Source organism: Fragaria vesca, linkage group LG7 (assembly GCF_000184155.1).
Source record: "Fragaria vesca subsp. vesca linkage group LG7, FraVesHawaii_1.0, whole genome shotgun sequence".
In the NCBI taxonomy this organism is placed as follows: domain Eukaryota; kingdom Viridiplantae; phylum Streptophyta; class Magnoliopsida; order Rosales; family Rosaceae; genus Fragaria; species Fragaria vesca.
Window position 1 is genome coordinate 12,055,192 of NC_020497.1, and position 21,267 is coordinate 12,076,458.

The following is a 21,267-nucleotide window of genomic DNA, read 5'->3' on the forward strand; positions in this document are numbered from 1 at the left end:
ATATGTTTTAAATTCGTAGATTTTAGAAAGAATGATATATATGAAGATTGAATATTAATATTCGGTCCTCATTAGTATTTTTTTTTGTTTGGACAAGCTACTTTATAATAAAATTAAAATTCATTTAGATGCAAAATATATGTCACGGAGACGCAAATCACGGAGACGCAAATTCGCCTCACTACTCAGTGCCCAGTGAATAGACGACTTCTCATCGACCGGAAGACAGACGACGGACGACGCGACCGACGCCGGTAACGCATCCCGATTTCAGGACTCCTTCCAAGTACAACTTCTCATTCGCCTCACTACTTAGTTCTATCTCACATCTTAAACCGGTCAGTGTTCAAGTCCATGTCCGGATCCCATTTTCGCTTTTGATCTTGTTTCTCTGGGTTTATGGTCTTGAGTAGTTAAACTAGTTAGATTGCATTTGGTTGATGATAAGTCTTGTACTTCGTGAAAATCTTTGTTTATTGAGATATTGTCCTGGTTGAATATTGGGTTCTGTTTCTGTCTCTAAGAAAGGAAGGGGTTGTTGTTGTTTTGATAGGTGAGATGGCAACTCTAAGGAATCTGAAAATCAAGACTGGGACTTGCAAGCGCCTGGTTAAGGAGTTCCATTCTTATGAGAAGGAGGTTGAGAGAGAAGCTGCCAAGACAGCTGACATGAAGGATAAAGGAGCTGATCCTTATGACCTCAAGCAACAGGTATGGCACTTGTTATCGTTGCCGTGTTTGCAGAGCTTTGTACTTTTGGAAAGAACAGACACTAAAGTCCGTGTTGATTCAAATGTTTTATTTTTGAAGTATTCAAGATTAGGAGAATTGGAGGATCTAGTCGGTTTTTGTGTTTTTTGAACATATGGGCTCCTGAGATTCTCTTTGTTTTGAATGGTATTTTCATTTGTTGTGTCCTGTCATATTTCTTTTCTATGTGAGTCTATTGTCATCTCTTCTTGAGTTATACGTAGTCAGTATTTTTTGGGAGCTGTATGGAAACTATGGTACTGGATTTTTGATAAGCACACAACTGTCTTGACCGTTCTTAGTCTACATTGATGCTTCCATGCTGTTTTTTTCTGTATGCTATATTGGTTAAGCTTCGTATGTTCAAAAAGGTTGTCAAATACAACTGTCCCCTGCTAATGTAACTCGTGAAGCGAGTGCCTTGTTAACAAATATTCTGTGATGCTATTAATGTCTGCAACTGTGCGGTTGAAAAACAGTTCCCCCATTCATTCTTCACATTCTAAATTTCAAACATTGCATACAGTAAACCCTTTAACTATGTTTGTGGGTTCTCATTCTGAACCCCTACGAAATGCTGATGGCATATAATGTTGTCTTCTTCTACATGTATGCATCAGAACACCCAGAATGACCTTCCGATCTCTTTAGGTTCTTAGTACTTCTGAACCTGGTTATCAAACTTCCATACTAGGGGGGGACAGTGGAATTGATACTTTGTGTGGTAGCTTATGGCGAATCGTGATGTTCTTTAAGGAGACCTGGTTGCTGTTTCTCCAATAGTCATTTCACTTGTGCAAATGTCATGGGGAGAGTGCTGATCATGATTTTGAGCATTCTGCAGTGGCTAATTTTTTTTTTTTTTAATGGAAAACAGTTTTTTTTTTTTAATGTAAGAGTGGCTTGGGCAAGTTCATTAGGATTGATTTTGTTGAATGAAAAGGGTAATGCTTATAGTAAAGTGAAAAAAGGGCCAAAACTATATGCTGCAGGGTGTTAGCTATAATTTGGGTGGTTTGGAGGGAAAGAAACTAAAGGATCTTGAAGCCTATGGTGGTTTGGAATCGGAGAATCTTCGGGAGAGAGTTAGTTCTGACTATCTTTATAGGTCTCTATATCTGGGGAATTCAAAGATTATTTTCTTTCCTCTGTTGCTAAATTGGCAAGCTGTTGTGGTCTAGGGTTCTTTGTCTAGGTTTTTAGTTACAGTTAATCCTTTTCAGATTGTTGTTATTTTTGTGTATTTTCTTGTCTGCTTTGTATAATGTGGCTATTGTTGTCTTGGGTTGTTTTTCTAGATTGTTTTAGTGGTAGTTAAGCTTTTTGGGTTTAGGTCTAGCTGTCTTTAAGTATTCTGTGGATTTCTTATCCACTTTCTATTCTGCTTTTAATACCTAAAATGTTTATTATGATCTTGTCTTCTATGGTTTGTCTTTCTTCAGAGGAACTTGTTATATTTACCGCAATTAGATTTCTCTGTATAGAAAGCATAAAACAAGAGAGAACTATACTTTCTCAATAATGAAGAAAAGAATCATTAGTAGGTAATCAGTAAGATATAGATCGACTTTCATGACCATATAAATATGCATGTAAATATGCAGACGGCAGACCTACTTGTTCACATGCATGTGTAGTGTGTATACAAACTAATGATCAACAGTTTCTATCACTGGTGAATGAGTTTTTGAAAAGCACAGAAGGCCACCACATATACTACTAGGATTGAGGAATCTGGATACTGCTACTATGTATCAGGTGATGCATTATGATAGTACAGATTTGAATTGCGTAACTTGATTAGAGTCATTTGCTGTTCTAATCAGTCAAAGCAGTTATGCCTAGTCATTTGTGTAGTTGGAACTAGAGATTATTGGCTCAATTCTGACTATGGTTTCAACACGAAAGCTTCTTGTTTACTAAGGAATCCATGTATGTAGTTCAATGTACTGGAGTCCACATTTAAGTCCTCTGTTATTGGTTCTCTTGCAGGAAAATGTGCTGGCTGAATCAAGGATGATGATCCCCGACTGTCGAAAGCGCCTGGAGGCCTCACTAGCTGACTTAAAAGGAACTTTGGTATGTATATAAGCCTTGATTATTCTCTACCATGTAACATGAACTGCTAGCCCCAGTTTGTAATGCCTGGCAATTGTGTTCAGGCTGAGTTGGAAGAAGAGTTGAACCAGAAGGAAGGCCCTGAAATTGAAGAAGCTCGAACAATTATTGCAGAAGTTGATAAGCTGTTCCAGACAACAGAAGCCTAGTTTTCCAGCTTTTGTAACAATTACCAACTTTCAGTGTTCTTTCATTCGGATTCTCCTTTAAATCTGTCCTAAAAAATGTGAGATGATGAACATACTAGTGACGCTTTGCCATTGTTCTCGAAGTAGCCTTGATGGCTTGATCTCCTGCTTGTATTTCTACTTTAAAAATATGTTACTCGGTATTCCTGGCGCTTTAGTTTACATATATGCACTGAATACATGTACTGATTGGATCAACATTTTTGTATATTCTTTCCTATGAGACTTACACACCACCCTTGGCCTCAGCAATGTAGATCCATGCAATATGCAAAATGGTAATTACAGCAGTTTCCCACACAAGGATAGGTTATATAGTTTGTCACCAAAGTTCAAAACCATAGGTAAATCAGAAAATGTCATCTTTAGTGTCATTTTCTAGAAGTCTGTCGTCCTTCAATGGCACGAACATGCTCCATTTCTAATGTGTGATGAATCCGGGAAGGAGCTGGAGGAGGTAGGTTTGTGTATCAATAAAAGAGAAAAAGATAGATTTTACCCTGCAGATTGTCGTGAAATGTTTCAGATGACTAATATTTGTTCTAGTCTTATGAAGTATTAAATATAAAGATCAATCCCAGCTAGGTGTCTACGTACTTTATCACTAGGTGACAACCCAAAATGTGCAGTCATTTTCATTTCATATTTTTCATACCTTAAGTTTCCATTATCAATTTTTTACCTCACTCTTTAGTCTTGCGTTGTTAGGAAACCAATGTTTCAACTACATATTCACTACTTGCTGGTTTAACTTTGTTGCTTTGAGTACAACTTACTACACATACAAATCAAATAATCGGTGAACATATATATATATATAGTTGATCCTGCCAACAATTTTCCTCTACCTCTTTGTGATTGGTTTATGGAACTATATAGGTTCGGGCCAAGGCACCCACCTCATATGGATGCTCGGATTTCACAGGCGGAGTTTGCACATCCGGATGAATTGGATGAGGAATTCGACAGCTTCCCTACAAGCCGACCCTCTGACATTGGGAGAATGAGGTATGACAGGTAGAGTGCATACGGTGACTGGAGATTTGGCAACCCAAAGGGAAAGAGCTCAAGCTGTACTAAACAAATTTGCAATAAAAATACAGAAAGAGACGAAAAAAAAAGAGCCAATTCGAATAAAAATACTGTTAAATTGTAAATATCATGCAATTAAGAAAAAACCGAAATATTTGGTCTGTAGGGGTGAATATGTCATTTCGTTGCTAAATCGCTTCACTCAACGCGTTCCCTATATCGCCTTTATAAACACTCGCCTCTTTCCGTTTTCTCCTCACTTTCGCTCTACAATTCTAACAACGCAAACGAAAAAACCCCCAATTTTCTCTTCCGGCGGAAACCCTAATTCGATCAACTCTCTCAATTTGCCGATCGACTCTCTCAATTTGCTGTATTCTCATCATTGGAATCCAATTGACGGACGATCTCAACTCGCCCAGCACCGGACGGAGAAGATCGGAGCCGACGGCGACGAAGCGAGCCCTCTTTTGTTTTCTTTGATTTTCACTGTGTATGTATTTTCGTTTCACTTTTCTCTATTCGATTCTGTATTAGTGAAACCCTAATTTTCGGTTTGAAATTGTTCTGTACCGAAATTGTTCTTGATTCTACTTTGAATAAAATTCAATTTTCTTGATTATCATGATGAGTGTGGCTACTGTGTCTCCGATTTTGAATAATATTGATAATCTTGTTGGGTATCTTAAGAGGCAAGAGGGTTAGATTATTCTGATTACAGTGATCTAGAGTTGATAGATCATAGAGCCAAAAGGCTTAAGGCAGAGACTGATGTTGATGAAACCCCTCTGAGATTTGGGTATATACCCAAGGGTTTAGTTGTTAGCAGTGATGAGATTGATCGAATACGCAATCAAAACACCAAAAACTTACTCTTGAACCATAAAAAACTTCACCTGGTGCTTGATTTAGACCACACCCTGCTTAATAGTACCTGTCTTGATGATTTGTCACCCGATGAAGAGTATTTGAAGACCCAAACCCAGGCTGATCATTCTCTGCAGTATGTTAGCATTGTCGAGACTCCTAGTATGAGGTTGATGACCAAGTTGAGGCCGTACATTAGGACATTCCTACACCAAGCCAGTCAAATGTTTGAGTTGTCTGTTTACACGATGGGTAGTCGGGATTATGCTTTGGAAATGGTGAAGCTACTTGATCCTGCAAACCTGATCTTTGGTGGTAGGATCATATCACGTAGCGATAGCACAGTAAGAGATAGGAAAAGTTTAGATGTCTTGCTTGCGCGAGAATCTAATGTTGTGATCATTGATGATAAGAAAGATGTATGGGCAACTGACAATCAGGAGAATGTTATTGTAATGCCTAGGTACCATTTTTTTAGGTCTAGTTGTCAAGAGTTTGGCCTAAGGAATGTTAAGCCTTATTCTGAGTTGAAGAGTGACGAATGCGATCGGTATGGAGGAGCTTATCTTGCAAGTGTGCTTCAGCTTCTTAGGCATATCCACATTTTATTCTTTAACGAAGTTGAGTCTCAAGATCTTGTTGATAGAGATGTCAGACCAGTGTTACAAATTCTGAAGAAGCAAGTTTTGAATGGGTGTAAGATCGTTTTCAGCCATGTTTTCCCCTTGAGTGTCGAGGCATCAACTCATCCTTTGTGGAAGATGGCTGGGCAATTGGGTGCTACTTGTTCAACAGAGTTTGATGCAGATGTCACGCATGTGGTTGCAGTAGACGCTCGAACCCAGAAGTCAATTCGTGCAGTTAGAGAAGGAAAGTTTTTAGTAAATCCGCAATGGATTCATATCACGAATATTATGTGGCAAAGGCAACCTGAGGATGATTTCCCATGTCATTAGTCAATTACCAACGCTTAGAAAATCTTAACTTCACTGTGTTACCTCAACTTGACTAATAATTGTTGCCACTAAACTCAGGTTACCACACCCTACAAGAATGAATGGCAAGAGCAGCAAGTTTGGAAGTAAAACTTTCAATCTAATGACAAACCTTCTTTGTTTCAAATTGTCTTCTGTGCTCTTGTCTCTCGTCTCAACTTTATATTCTCCCCTTAAGAACTTGTACCTATTATCTTTCCAATTTATAAAGTAATATTCCGGGAATCATGAAACTTTACGTGATTCAGACTAGAAAATTTTATTTACCATCTTAAGCCTAATAGAAATTTAATGAAACATCTAAAAAAAAAAAAGTTCAATGACAGGAATTAGGATGGAAAAAATATATATAATAAGGGCATGATTATACAAAAAAAAAAAATGCGGAATGCCTTTACATTGAATTGGGATGGTTGGCTCTTTGAGTTGGTGCATATGGTAGCTTCCTCAATGGCATTCATCATGATGGTGTTGTATACTTAGGGATCATATTATGTATATGTTCAAAGATGCTTTTATAGCTCGTGTACCCATTGCTTTCAGTCACACTGTGAACTTCATGCCATAAAAGAAGGTCATCATTGAAACAGACTGTATCCAAGTTGTTAGCGTCAACTCTAATTACCAGTTCTAGCATTTGGGGAAGAAGTGATCTCTGGGTTTTGAGGAACACCTCTTTAGAACATACTCCTAGGCATTGTAATATTCCTCATTTCAAGAACTGGGATCTGAAGAATATCTTGGATCGAAATAACATGTGTTCCACAGCAGCGAGGAAATGCTCCGTACATATGCCTTATCATCTAGGCTTCATAGCGGCGGAGCCGAAACTATAGGTGGGGGCTGAGATATAAAATACGAAAAATGATATATAAAATTTTAAATTGTTTATTAAAATTATGTGAAAATGATATGTTAATTAAAATTGAACTTATTGTTTTTGTTGATATATAGTTTCATTTATATACATGTAAATGATTATATATTGAAAGTTTACATGCATGTAAAATGATTAGTTAATAACTAATCGATTATGATGATGAATATGGCAAGATGCAACGAGAAAGGAGATTATATATATAGATCAAAATATCAAACTAATCATTATTACGTGACATATTATTACATGAAAAACAGGCTAGACAATAGTGATGTAATTGACCATCTTTAAAAGGTTTGGGCTTGGTCTTAGTGTAGCTCCGTCAATGATCACAAGGGTGTAATCAGAAGTCGGAGTTATGGTGAATAGAGAACTGGCAAGAAGTTGAGAGAAAACATTAGGGACATAAGCACTTGAGAGGCTACTTAGGCTAATCCCAAGGGAATTTTGGAGGAAAAACTATAGAAAAAAAATTCACCTATAAAATTTATACATGAATGTAATGTATATGTATGTGTGGTTTATGTATTTTGCTGGAGCATCAATTCACTTTAAAAATTAATAAATTTTCAGTTTAACAATATTAGGAGCAAGGAAGAAAAAATCAATATTTTCGGCGAAATATCGATGAAAATTTCGTTTTTTTTCACACAGCGAAATATATTTCTCACCCCAGAATTTTTGGTCCGAAACTATCGATATTTCGCGATATATCACGATATTTTCGATATTTGGCCGAAACTATTGAAATCACCCAGAAAAATTTCTCAAAAGAGGCTGCTCCACCGGCAGCCCAACTCCGGCCACCTCCAATGCTCACTAAAATTTAACACAATCTTCCTCTCAACACGCACAACAACTTCCCTAATTAGCACAAACACCAATTCCAAGCCTAGATAGGGTAATCGAATCAAAACAGTAAATTGAGCCCTAAAACTTCAACTCACCAATTCTCCCTACCTAGATCAAAAGGGAATGAAACCTTTTGAGGTTTTGTTGTACAGGAGGAGAGCTTCCAAACGAGACCAGCCGTGCCTTTTATGGTGGCCGGAAAAGGTAGTTTCGACGACGACTCCGCCACTGTGTAGCCGCACCTTCTCGGTGTGATTCCTCCCTCACGGCTACGCAACCCGACCAGTCACCTACCTAGACGTGAAGAGGATGCTCCAAGCTTCATTTCGACACCTGCTCGCCCCCTATCTTGGCCGGACGGTGGCGAAGAAAATCGGACAACGAGAGAGAGAGACTCAGGGAAGGAAGAAGAAGAAGAGAGAGAGAGAGAGAGAGAGAAGAGAGTTGGGCCTTCTCTCTCAATTTTCCCAACCCAACTCCAAAATATCCAACACCAACAACAATTCACCTTTTCACTATCCAAAAATACCCAACACCGACAGCACTAACCTTTTCACCTTAACTTACTACAACTCTCTATAGATCAATGTTTATTCAAAGTTTTCATTTTAAATATAGTACATAATATAGAAAACAAACATCTCTTAAAGTTTGGTTTAAAATTTCCTTGTTTTTCTTCAAATTTCCGTCAATTTTCTCTTTTTTTTACTGCAACCGATATTTTTCCCGAAATTTTTGTCAAAATTTCCATATTTTAAAGGGTCGAAATTTTCGTAATCATTGAAATTTTCTCTTGATTTGATCAGGAGATAGGAACTTATTTTTTTGATATGTGCGGAATAGTCGGGTCGGGTTAGACCGGGTGAATATCACATCACTAGCCCCACGTGGCGCGCACGCACCGGCTCGCATTTCTGATCCTCTCCTACCTACATAATAAAACCTAGACCGTTTCAAATTTCAATCTCCCTCACAAACCCAACCAACACAGATACAGATTTCAAATCAACACCAAAAACCCATGCAACCTAATCCAGATCAATGGGACACGGTATTCACTACGATTCACTCTCCAATTTCCATTTCTCCATTTCGATTTTGAAATTCGAAGAGAAATTGATTTTACAGCTTGCAATCTTCCAGGTGAGAAAGGCCGCCCCAGTAAGAAGCTGAAGCTCAGACTCTCCATCAAGGTCTCATCATTATGCTTTCTTTTGTTCTTGTGAATTTCACTAATTTTTATGATACAGTTTTGCCAATCAGATGTCATGTTTATGCAGGAAACCGCAAATGTGCCAAACGACGACGCTGGCTGCTTCGTCACTGAGCAAGAAGAAGAAGATGACAATGTCCGCCATGGTATGGTATGCATTTAATGTTCATCGCCTTGGTTTCCGATTTTCAGTTTTTCTGAGTTTGATTTTTGACTTGTAATGTAATGAAGCAAAATACAGAGATTTTACCAAACTAGAATTGAAGCCTGATCACCCGAATCGCCCTATATGGGCCTGCCCTGATGGCCGAATATTCCTCGAATCTTTCTCCGCTTTGTACAAGGAAGCTTATGACTTCCTCATTGCCATTGCCGAACCCGTTTGCAGGTACCAATTGTTCATGTGTGTAGTTTTAATAATTTCCACTTTTTCGTGTTTAAAATGTTGTTGAGTTGATGAGAGGATTTTGGTTTGGAATTGTTTGAATAGGCAGGAGTTGATGCACGAGTATAACTTGACCCCGCATTCGCTCTATGCGGCTGTGTCAGTTGGTCTTGCAACTGAGACTATTATTTCTGTTCTTAATAAGCTGTCGAAGATCAAGCTTTCGAGAGAAGTTGTTGATTTCATACAAAGTTCTACTGCTAATTACGGTAAAGTGAAGCTCGTGCTCAAGAAGAATCGCTACTTTGTGGAATCGCCATTCCCTGAGGCAAGAATTTTTTGGATTTTGCTTTTTGGAGTAGTGGTTATGGATGCATAGTCTGGTTTATGTAGGTGTTGTTTTGTAATGGTTTACAGGTGTTGGAAACATTGCTCAGGGACGACTATATATCTCAATCAAGGATTACTTCAGAGGTCGGTACCTTGATCTGCATTGAACTTGTAGTTATAGGTGTATGTTTCTAATTTGTGTTCCATTTCATGAAGAAGATACATATTAATTTTACATACACAAGTGGAGAATTATAGATTAGCTAGCCATTCAGCTTTGTTCACTGTACATTTCTCTATGTTTTCCTACATATATATGTGAATGTGCTAAGGAACACATTTTTTTTCTGGCAATACTCTAAATTAATCTGAGTTCTTTTATAGGGTTCTTGTGGAAATGGTGGTTTTACTATTAGCACAACAATGGGTGAAATTGGAGCTGGTCCTAGTGATTTGCTAAATGAACCAGAATTGGCAACTGTTGCTGACAAAAAAGTAATTCAGGCATTTGAAGTTGATCCTACAAAGGTACTTGCCTGCAATTTTAAACTAAAACCCGATTTCTTTGTTACTGCATATCCAGGGTTGCTTGGTATCAGTATCATATAGGCCCTTTCCCCTGTCATATTATCCCAAGATTTAAGCTCTAGTGTGCGTACTCATGATTTCCATGTGATGGGCGTCTTGCCAGCATAACGAACTGGTTGCTTTGACAGTTCCGTACTTTGTTTTAAAGGCGAGACACTGAGACTAGATGTTTTTTGCCTTAGGAGGTGAGGGAACTCTTTTGAGATGAAGTATTGTATCTAAAACTAAAAATGCCCTTAATTACTGTGTTTCATGGTAAGGATCGTAACATAGACCCGTTATCCTAGTTTACCTTAACACATACTGCAGTGGAAACCACAAACCACTTCTCACACATTTCATGTCAAATTCATGTTTCATTTTAGAAAAATGGGTAAAACTAATGCTGACACTTCAGCACACATTAGGTCAACACTACCACAACAGCTTGGATCCACCGAAGTTTTCTTTGAGATCATGGGTTGCTACCAAATGTTTGTAATGAAACAAAAGCATGTGCTTCCATATATCATTATATCCGCTGGATTTCTACCCAAATAGCCCCCCAGTGCAGTGGGTTCTTCTGAGTTAATGATTCCAGTTTCGGTATGGAGTTGTAAATTTGTAATGTGTTTTTAGGGTCAATTAGGCTACAGATAAAGGAGAAATGAGTGGCTTGCGAAGTGGTGTCTTCGTTTTACGCCATAGTGCACTGCTTGCTCTTTTCCAGTATGCTTAAATTAAAGGTGTATGCATGTTGGATTTAAACAACCATACATGTCAAATATGTCGGCCATTCTAACGGTTTACTTGGAATCTGATGGGCATTTGATTGGTCGAGTGGCTAAATATCCTACAACTGTGAAAGTATTTCTTTTTATGCAGATTAATCAATTTATGAAATAATTCTTTACTTGGCTTTAGATCAGAAAGTTCTTAATGATACCTATTTTGGTTACTGACAGGTTGAGGATGTTAAGCAGCATTGCTTGCCAGATTCTTTGAACTACCCCATGTTGGAGGAGTATGACTTCAGAAATGATACAGTGAGCTACTTTCTCCCTGCTACATTGCTATTCACTGATAAGAGATTATTCATCACATAGAAGTTTTCTTTCTTTCATTTTTTTTTCTTTTGTTGGTATATAAAATTTTCACTCTTTCGATAATGTAGGTTAACCCTGATCTTGACATGGAATTAAAGCCTCAGGCGCAACCACGACCATATCAGGAGAAGAGCTTGAGTAAAATGTTTGGGAATGGTGTGTTCTGCTTGTGCTTTAAAACAAGTTTCAAGCATATTTTGTTGAAGTAATAATCTCTTAAATGACACCTTTACTCTGAGGCATGCTGAATCTTATCAAGTGTGCTTCAACTTTGGGCAGGACTTTCAGTAATAAATTTCGAGAACCCTCTTCATATATATCTTGCAAGAACTGTACATATGCAGCACGGCTTGTTTCCTGTGGATTTAAAGAAAACATATATAACTTCCATGGTTGAAAAAAATTCCTCATTTTCTTTTAAAAATTGATCTTGTTTCCTCCAAATTCTCTTAAGTGGCAACCATGGATTTTATCGCCTTATATTTTATTTTGACAAAGCTTTCTGGTACTATGAAAAGCATTAAGAAAGTCTTTAGTATGGATGCTTTAATTATATGTAAACTATATCATTTGATACGCAGGAAGAGCAAGATCTGGCATTATTGTACTACCTTGTGGTGCCGGAAAGTCTCTAGTTGGTGTTTCGGCTGCCTCCAGGATAAAAAAGAGCTGCCTTTGTTTAGCAACAAATGCTGTTTCTGTTGACCAGTGGGCTTTTCAGTTTAAGTTGTGGTCAACCATTGCTGATGAACAAATTTGTCGTTTCACGTCTGATACTAAAGAAAGACTCCGTGGAAATGCTGGGGTAGTTGTGGCAACATACAACATGATTGGTTTTAATGGCAAGAGGTCTGAAGAATCTGAAAAGATCATAGAAGAAATAAGAAATAGAGAATGGGGACTGCTTCTCATGGATGAGGTAATTATATGATTTTCTGTGGTGGACTCTTGTTACACTAGCGTACATTACAAATTGATTATATCTTTCTGTTCATATAGGTGCACGTCGTTCCTGCTGAAATGTTTCGAAATGTCATCAGGCTTACTAAATCTCACTGCAAGCTTGGGCTCACTGGTAAGTCTGATACAGCTTCAGGACATGCTACTCTTCCTAGTGATCTTTTATTGTTTGGAAGTCCTATATCTATTAATGTCTACAATTGCAGCCACACTTGTGAGAGAGGATGAGAAGATCACAGACCTTAACTTCCTAATTGGTCCCAAGTTGTATGAAGCAAACTGGTTGGATTTGGTTAAGGGTGGATTTATTGCAAATGTACAGTGTGCTGAAGTGTGGTGTCCAATGACATAAGACTTTTTTGTGGAATATTTGAAGAACGAAAAATCAAAGAAAAAACAGGTGTGTCTATTCTGAAACTTCACGCTCTTATAGACAACATAACGGAGTTGCAATTTAGTTACATGTGCAAGATGTAGCATTTCTTGTCTAGCCTGTCTATGTTCTCTGATGTCTTTGCCTAGTTCTTCAAATCCTTGACTACTTTATTCTCCTCAGAGACTTTATGTCATGAATCCAAATAAGTTTAGGGCATGCGAGTTTCTTATAAGGTTTCATGAAGAGCAACGTGGTGACAAAATTATTGTCTTTGCTGACAATCTCTTTGCCCTCGAGGAGTATGCTAAGAAACTTCGGAAACCTATGATCTGTGGTAGTACCAGGTTGTTCATGGAAATTTTGGATTTTAACTTCTTTTACTTCTGCTGTGAATCTAATGTAGAATTTGTGTGGTCAACAATCTAATTCCATCTTCTTTCTTGTAATTTCAGCCATGCGGAGAGGACGAAAATTCTAGAAGCATTTAAAACAAGTCAGGACATAAATACTGTATTCTTGTCTAAGGTACTCTTAGGATGTTCTCCTTGTATATTATCAAGTCTGAAAAAGTGCCCCATTTTGTTTTAATTTCTCTACTCCATGTGGAACACTCTCCTCTTTAACTTATCTGGAAAATGAAAAACCACATGTTTGTCAAAAATGAATTTGTTGCACCATTTATAGCCATCTTGAACTTTGAGTCGCCACTGACAAGTGGAAATGCTCCTTCTAAGCTGGAATTAACACTTAATCTCATAGCAATGTTCAACAATTATATGTTAATTGCAGGTGGGTGATAATTCCATAGACATTCCTGAGGCAAATGTGATTATTCAGATTTCATCACATGCTGGTTCAAGACGTCAAGAAGCTCAGCGTCTTGGTCGTATTTTAAGAGCTAAGGTTTGTTTCAATAATTATTGTTATGTACATGTAATCCTTGATTTCTTCTGATATTAGGACTTGATTACAATTTTGTTGTTCGCTAATGCAAGGATTCTTTACATCCTTGTTTGTCATCGTTTTACACACATGCTTACATCTTTGTCACATTCTCTCGGCATAAGTTAGAGTTCTGATTTTCTTTTGAATCTTAAAATCTGATCGGTTGGCATGGTTCATTAATATCGAACTTGTCATGTATAACCTTTGATTAAACAGGGTAGACCTCAGGATCAGATAGCAGGAGGAACACAGGAGTACAATGCGTTCTTTTATTCCCTTGTGTCAACAGATACTCAGGCATGCATTGTTAATGTGGTTGTGCTAACAATTTAACTTTTTACAAAGGACTTTCTAGGTGCTATACTATTTTGTAAAAAGCTTGAGATTGAGTTGGTGTCCATTTGCATTCAGGAAATGTACTTTTCAACTAAACGGCAGCAGTTTTTGATTGATCAAGGTTATAGTTTCAAGGTATCCATCCCTGATCTATCTAATGGTCCTGTAGTGTGGTGCATCAGCTATCAGAACGTACCTCTCTTTGATCTCTACGGTTATCTAATTGGCTTTTAATATATATACATTATTCGCAGGTTATTACAAGCTTGCCTCCCCCTGAATCAGGAGCTGATTTGAGCTATCATTGTATCGAAGACCAACTGGCCCTACTATCAAAGGTCACTAAGTTCCATCTCTTTCAATTCTTTGCTGAAAACTTGAATCTCTCACATGTTTACTGATTCAAGGTGTTGAGTACTGGTGATGATAAAGTTGGCCTAGAGCCACATGAAGATGATCCGGATGAGATTGCCCTTCAAGCACGTCGTTCAACAGGATCCATGAGTGTAATGTCGGGTGCAGATGGGATGGGTTACATGGAATATAGGTATGCTTGGTGTAGTTTTTTACTCTTTTGCTGCACTTGTAACTAAATGACATATTTTTTTGAATTAAAATTTCTTTACGAGTCTAATTCATAGATCATCTCCTACTATGCAGCACTAAGAAACGCAAGCACCGCGAAGCACAGACTAAGAGTAAGCCGAGGGATCCAGCAAAGTGACATCATTTGTTTAAACAACGCCATGGCTGAGACCAGGAAGGAGAGAGTAAATAAATATCAGTGGGAGTCTGAGATTGATGCTTCTGTTCATATTTTTGATGGTTTATGAGCAAGTTCTCTCATAACCCCAGTTTCCAAATTAGGGGAAGAGAACCAATTCTTTATACCATAGGACACATTCTTTTTCAGTATGCTCGCTCAATATTGGTGCCATTAGCTGCAGAATCAAGGACATAAAAGAATCACATTAACAGCTAGACAAAATGGCATGGGCAAACTTAGGGGAGTAGACTCACAGATACTAAAGATACTTGGTTCAACAATAAGACTTGATTTATGTGAGGTAAATCACTCTTTCAGACATATAAAGACTAGCACCCAAATGGTATGCAACTCCGGCAACAAAAGGTAAAGGGAAATCTAGCTTGATTAACCGTAAGTAATGAACTAATGATGAGTCGTACTTGCGATGGATGAGCCAATATCATGTTTGGAAACTAGAGCTTTGTTACTACCATATATTGACTACTTGGTATCGACATCCATTGAGCAACTCGGTAGGCTTTGTGACACAACCACATCTGAGCAACTCAAGGCAAGCTACTATAAATTGTTGGCCCTTATCACCATTTGGGTAAAGTTGAGTCCATTCTAGTACTCTCACTTAGCCAAAATCACCTCCTAAATGGCTTTGAGCAACGGAGGGTTATCAATCAGTAGCTTGAAGATACCGAGACAACTCTAGTTGGTGAAGAGTGAAGACTCGGTAGTCTAGTCGACTTAGATCACATCCGATTTGAGAAGAAACAAGCTTCATAAAGTAGTCTTCCAATACCTGGTTTTTGTTCAAATGTGGTACCTGCCTTTTGTTCAAGTGTGGAATAGGGCTGTTCATCGTAAACATGTTCAAAAGAGGAACAAGGTATTAAGCAATCCTCCAATTGAGCTTTCAGGATAACTGAGCCTTTTTTTTGTTTGTGAAGATTTGAAGAATCACCAAGTTTTCGGTTCATTTTTAATTGAAGTTGTGATTTTTCCTAGAACATTTCATGCATGAGTTGAAGGATGTTTGGGTGGACATGTAAGCAAGAGCCTTTTGTACACAAAACCAAATGTTACCAAATATCAAGCAAAGTGATAGCAAATTCTGAAATACATGGACATTATTCACCTCCATCCTTTTTGTTCGTCTAAACTTTTCATAAAGAAGGGCAGGATGGTTTTCTGATCTTCCGACGAAAAGGCCTACATGCCTCGATGCTGAGATCAGCAGCCGCTGCAAGAGCCATGAAGATGGCAGCGTCTTCGACGCATGTCACATGCCTCATTGCTAATTGTACTAATGGCTTGCTGCTTTTCCCTTCTCCTTGTACTCTACAGCTCATGACAAAACCACCTTCAACTGGACCCAAAGCCGCATAGTCTCCACTGCTTTGTGGACTTGGCAGCGGAGGGGCTGCTGCTGCGGCTGCTTGCATCTGTCTGTCGGTGTCGATGAAAAATTCACCACCTTTTTCAGCATTGATGTGGATCTCGGACATGAGAAGCTCAGCTGCTTCCTGGCATTCAGATAAAAGGCGAAATCGGCAGCAAACAGAGTCTCTAATGCTACCGCGCTCACGCCATGCCTCAAGCTTTGCCCATGGCTGCCAGCTCTCAGGCCTGCACGGATCAGGACTAACAATCAACCAAGCTCCTGGGTTTGATCTTGCAACCCAATCACAACCTGTTGATGGCACAAATGGAGTGGTTATAAAGGCTGCTGCAACAGCAGAGCCAGAAAGATCATGTATTGTCACCTTCCATCCTTTTCTCTCTCTTCTTTCTGTCTCGAGATTAGAATCATCCACAGAACCTGACCAGTAATTGCTCAGTGGATCCACCTGGGGAACCCTGTCAATATATTAACCCATTAGTAACTTAATTACTACATTATGGACGTTGAAATTCTTATTCACAAGTCACAACAGGGAGAGAATGAATACATCATATATAAAGGACACTTCAAAAACAGTATCCAAATCGGTCATAACTTTCTAATACTGACAAACAATTCTTGAATTCTTGGAATTTTAACAAATCTTGCATTATTAGTGCATGTATAATCTTTAAAAACAAACAAAATGAAAAATTATCTACCAGAGTTGAGGATTAGGAAACAAAGCAAGCATGGGGCAGGAAAAGATGCAAGAGTAAGACAGCACAATGAAAGCAAAGTTTTTATGATAATCAATCAGCATCTGCACTATCAAATAGGACAAACTTAAGAAGGGCAATTGCCGTTCAAAAATTATATATTCAGCAAGAATCTAGAAAGAGCAAAATAATTTGTTTAACAGTAGCTAACATTCTCCTTTCCAGTCAGTGTTATATTGTTGTCCTCTATTACTTCACTCTCTTTTTTTTTAAGCAATCCTCACAATTGGAATCTACACTGCAGCCGTCTGAATATATAACTACTGACAATTAAAGACATCGTATAAGTCATATCACCTGTCCCGGCTAAACCTGCAGCTGAAAATAGGCTGCTTATTGGAACCTTGAAGCTGAACAATCTGCGGACTTAGTCTCGTTGCATCGTCAAACTGGAAAACATATCTTGGATCAGGATCAAGTCTTACTCTCAAATGAAGCTCCACGCTCAGTTTTCCACTCTCCTGCTTGTTTTTGCCAATACCTATCCACCCACTGAAGAGGACAACCGGTTTTCCTGCTCCCCATTCAGGACCAACCTCCAGCTTGAATGTCCCAATTTGCTGCCTTTTGACCCCTACGCCACAATGGGACCCTTTTCTCCCTGTAAAAACAGCAATCTCCAGACACGCATGCGGGTTGTAGAAACAGCCAGGTACCAGCATCGCTTTGACATCTGAATGTTCAAGATAAAAACTGGAGGCTATGCTATGAGAATCAGGTGCAGCTTCAGGAGATGATAGCAAGGGGACTGATACTGTCTGCACAGGGAATCCTCGAAGGCGAATTTCACACAGACATGGAGAAGAGAATGCATGAATCCCAGACTTTTCAGATTTCAAAGCTGTTCCAGGAATCCTCAATCCTAGTGAGCCTATTGACAACCTAATAAAAGCCTGAGGATCCATTCTGGTCACAAAGGCCTCCCCATTTTCTCCAAAGCCATATTCTTGAACATATTAAAAATTTGTATGCATCTGAAGAAGAGTGAAAATTAGATATCAATAAGTCAATCTGAAATGAAGAATCTAAATCAGCACAATAGTTTCAGTCATGGGCCTCCAGAAATGTTTCTCGTAGCGTTAGTTTTATGATTAAATTTTCTAATCTAAAACTATAAAGATGCTGGTAGGATAATGTTTCCTTCCTGGTTTCTTTGAAATGAGAAGATAGAAGAAAATGATAGATTTACAACTTCTAACTGGAAGAAACCCAAGTCTAAGAAAGTTTCAGTCCTTCACTGCATTAACAAAAACTAAAAAAGCCATTTGCTTATAAGAAATTTCATGAATATAACACCCATCTGCCATTGACTAAGCCTCGTAGACTTAGAGACGCAGAGCCATAAATTATCTGTCTTAGCATCCCAGCAGTTACTCTATTTATCAAAAATTGGAAACCACAACTGGTTCAAACTTGTTTTTCTTCTCTACAAGTATTATAAGCAAAGCAATCGATTGCAATTTTATTTCCATTTCTTCTTTATGTTTTCGTAATCATCACAGAATTAGTAAACTCCCATGACAAGCCTTGTATAAATCTCAAACAACTAACAACTCAGATCAGATTACATAACCTCAAGCCAACTTAACATTCATTCACACTTAAGTCAACCGCACTCCATTATACTGAGAAACAGAGAAAAGATCATACACTAGCGAAAGCTAACACAAAAATCTCTTGGCGAATGCTAAGAGTATCAATTGATCACTTTGTCGGGATTCTAAGTTAAAAATCTATCTGACATCAAAATTAAGCTTCTATTGCTACAAATTCACAAGCAAGCACACAATTACATTTCAAAACTATTACAAAATGTCAAGTAGTCAATACAGGGTAAGTGGGTGAGTCCTCAATATATACTCAGCCACAAACTGTGCATCCAACAGAGAATTTATAAACAACCCAGTTAGAATCTCAACAAACAAAACTTATCCCACAAGTATATTCAAACAATCAAACTTCAACAAAAAAGAAACATAATTCAGCCAATGGAATCCCCAGAAATACAAGAAACATTCATAGTTCAGATAAAAGAACAGTCCAGGAGGCCCAAAAACCAAAAGAGAAAAAACAAGAAAGAAACTTGCTTACCTAAGTTGTGGAGCTAAAACAATACCAGAAGTTCAGCAGCAAAGCAAGTCAGGAACCAACAAAACAAGAACAAGGACCAGAGAGAGAAGAGGAACACACCAAAAACCGGCTAACCCAATAAGAGAAATCTCTTTAAGGAGGGAACAGAATCGAAACAGGAATGTGGGTACAATAAATATTATGAGCAAATGATTGACAGGAACTTAACAAAGAAGAAAGGGAGAGAAGGGGCTTGGGTATTGGTTAGTTAAACACAGAAAGAGATGGGGGAAGTGGGTATTTATTGGTGCTGTTGCTAACTTGCTACTGTTAGCTAAAGTCTGTGAGTTTTACTGAGTCAGAGAGTAAGTAGTAGTCTGCTTTGTTTATCACGTAGACTGTCCACGGATCACGAGGAGACACAGCACAGCACACACCCAACAGCACCCCTTCTCTTCTCTTCTCCTCTTCTTCTTCTCTCTCTCTAGTTCAGAATAAACAAACCAAAGTACCATATGTCATATGCTTCTCTCCTTCTCCACTCTGCGTCACTAGAAACGAATTGTTTTCTAATTTTCAGTTACTTTGTTTGTTTGTACATTTGAGAAGAAAAATGGGGAATATTACAACTTTGTCTCTGAATTTTGACTCAATTTGTTATGAAGACCTTCTAGTTAGATTTGTTTACAAATTAGGACGGATATCAATGTGGTTTGATCGTGCTCTTTACAAAACTCGATTTGCGCCTGGCATGATAATTTTGCGAATATTTTACAACAAACATTAACAAGACACATTTGATAAAAGATTACAGAAGTTATAAGAATTATCGGTGAGGACTGCCAGTTAGTTATTTGGAATAACTAACTTTGTGGTCATAAGTGTAAATCTCACATGCAACATGAGATGCGGATCTGACCCAAAAAAAAATGGGATGGGATGGGAAGCTACTATATTCTATTTATATATTTCGCAAATAATGAACTTTTCATGTGATTCATTATGTTGTCATTTACTCATTCTTCTCACGTCATCACATTGTGACAAAATTCGCTAAAATTGACGAGTTAGAACTTTAGGCTACAATCAGGCAAATTTGTAGTTTTGATAGTAACATCATTTAGTTAGTAACTGTCTGAAATCGAGTATGTCTCTCTCATTATATTTGTCGATGAAGTTCGAGGAATGATGAAACGTTCATACTTTTCACATGCTTCACCGTAAAAATCATGCTCCTGCAGAGAACTAGCCGACTGTCCCTCGCCAAATATAAGGTAGTGGCTTGGATTTGAAACTCTAGTTTACTACAAGGACATCATTGACAAATACAACAATTGGATGAAAATGAAGCCAAAGTGGTTTAAATGCAAATCTAAATATTTTAGTGATGACGATTGTTTTGTTATTATATGAAGTTTATAATAGAGTGTCAAGAAAGAAAAGTAAAGAGATGAGATGAGATGAGGTAGAGAGATGCAGTCGTGAATACAGCTGTAGCCAACACCAGTATTGGTTAGCTTCTTCTTCTTCCTTCTGTGTCTATCTCTCTCTATTTCTAAATGAATTTTCTTCGAGTTTATATGAGTACTACTACTACCTAGACTTATAAATGGACCGGATCTGGAGCGGATCGACCTAGATCCGGATCCGGATCCGTAATAAAAATTTTGGATCAAGATTCGACCCGTTACCCGTCGGATCTTTGATAGCTAGATCCAAATCCGGATCCAGCGGGTTAACGGATACCTGACCCGTTAATCCTATCCGTTTATAATAATAAATATTTTCAAATTTTAAATAATAATTTTTTATTTTATCATAAATTTTCATAAAACAATAATGAAATATTATAACAAAATAAAGGTTTACATTAAAAATTGAATTACATGGCCAAAATACTTCTTAACAATAAACTAATATATTCAAAATACTAGACCCCCAATGTATTTATTAGCAAAGAGCATAAAAAAAATATACGCATAAGTAATCTTCAACTTCATCAAATGATCATACTTTAGATGCAATTTAGACGTTTAGGTTATCCAAATAATTATTATATTATTGAATATTTATCAATAATATTATATTTATAAAAATATTATTTAATTATTTTAAAACGGATCCGGGTCCTTAACGGATCGGATCAACCTCAATTTGTATCCGATCCGTTTAATAAACGGGTTAACGGATCCGGGTCCTTAATGGATCAATGAGTCTAATTTTCGATCCAACCCGTTTAAAAACCACGGATCCGGAGCGGGTCTGGATCAAGATCCGATCCATTTACAGGTCTAGTTATGATCCCTCAAAAAACAAAATGAAACAGAGAAGGGATATCCTATTCCAAAGGCCAAACCCCAAACCCCAAATACAAATT

General features: G+C 37.9%; 3 protein-coding genes and 1 pseudogene across 5 annotated transcripts; 3 read left to right on the forward strand and 1 right to left on the reverse strand.

Moving 5' to 3' along the window:
* The first annotated feature begins 87 nt into the window (after positions 1 to 87).
* Positions 88 to 3,253, forward strand: LOC101307248 (tubulin-specific chaperone A-like). Of its 3 annotated transcripts, none has more exons than XM_004307142.1 (4): positions 88 to 338; positions 554 to 711; positions 2,743 to 2,829; positions 2,913 to 3,216. In XM_004307142.1, exons 2-4 carry the CDS (start codon positions 559 to 561, stop codon positions 3,015 to 3,017), a joined length of 345 nt encoding a protein of 114 aa, XP_004307190.1. In that variant the 5' UTR covers positions 88 to 338; positions 554 to 558; the 3' UTR covers positions 3,018 to 3,216. The 3 variants fall into 3 exon arrangements, with proteins under 3 accessions (XP_004307190.1, XP_004307191.1, XP_004307192.1); XM_004307143.1 differs by having other exon boundaries at positions 147 to 286; positions 2,913 to 3,253; XM_004307144.1 differs by having other exon boundaries at positions 165 to 254; positions 2,913 to 3,253.
* Positions 3,254 to 3,960: 707 nt separating this feature from the next.
* LOC101299247 (RNA polymerase II C-terminal domain phosphatase-like 4-like) lies at positions 3,961 to 5,911 on the forward strand. The gene is made up of 2 exons (XM_004308609.1): positions 3,961 to 4,064; positions 4,810 to 5,911. The coding sequence occupies exons 1-2, from the start codon at positions 3,961 to 3,963 to the stop codon at positions 5,909 to 5,911; spliced, it is 1,206 nt and encodes a 401-aa protein (XP_004308657.1).
* A 2,812-nt stretch (positions 5,912 to 8,723) lies between these two features.
* LOC101299538 lies at positions 8,724 to 14,654 on the forward strand (annotated as a pseudogene).
* A 1,066-nt stretch (positions 14,655 to 15,720) lies between these two features.
* Positions 15,721 to 19,418, reverse strand: LOC101307926. Its single transcript, XM_004307145.1, has 3 exons — positions 18,912 to 19,418; positions 17,118 to 17,794; positions 15,721 to 16,517 (listed from the first exon to the last, which is right to left on the reverse strand). Exons 2-3 carry the CDS (start codon positions 17,723 to 17,725, stop codon positions 15,824 to 15,826), a joined length of 1,302 nt encoding a protein of 433 aa, XP_004307193.1. The 5' UTR covers positions 17,726 to 17,794; positions 18,912 to 19,418; the 3' UTR covers positions 15,721 to 15,823.
* Between the last annotated feature and the right edge of the window lie 1,849 nt (positions 19,419 to 21,267).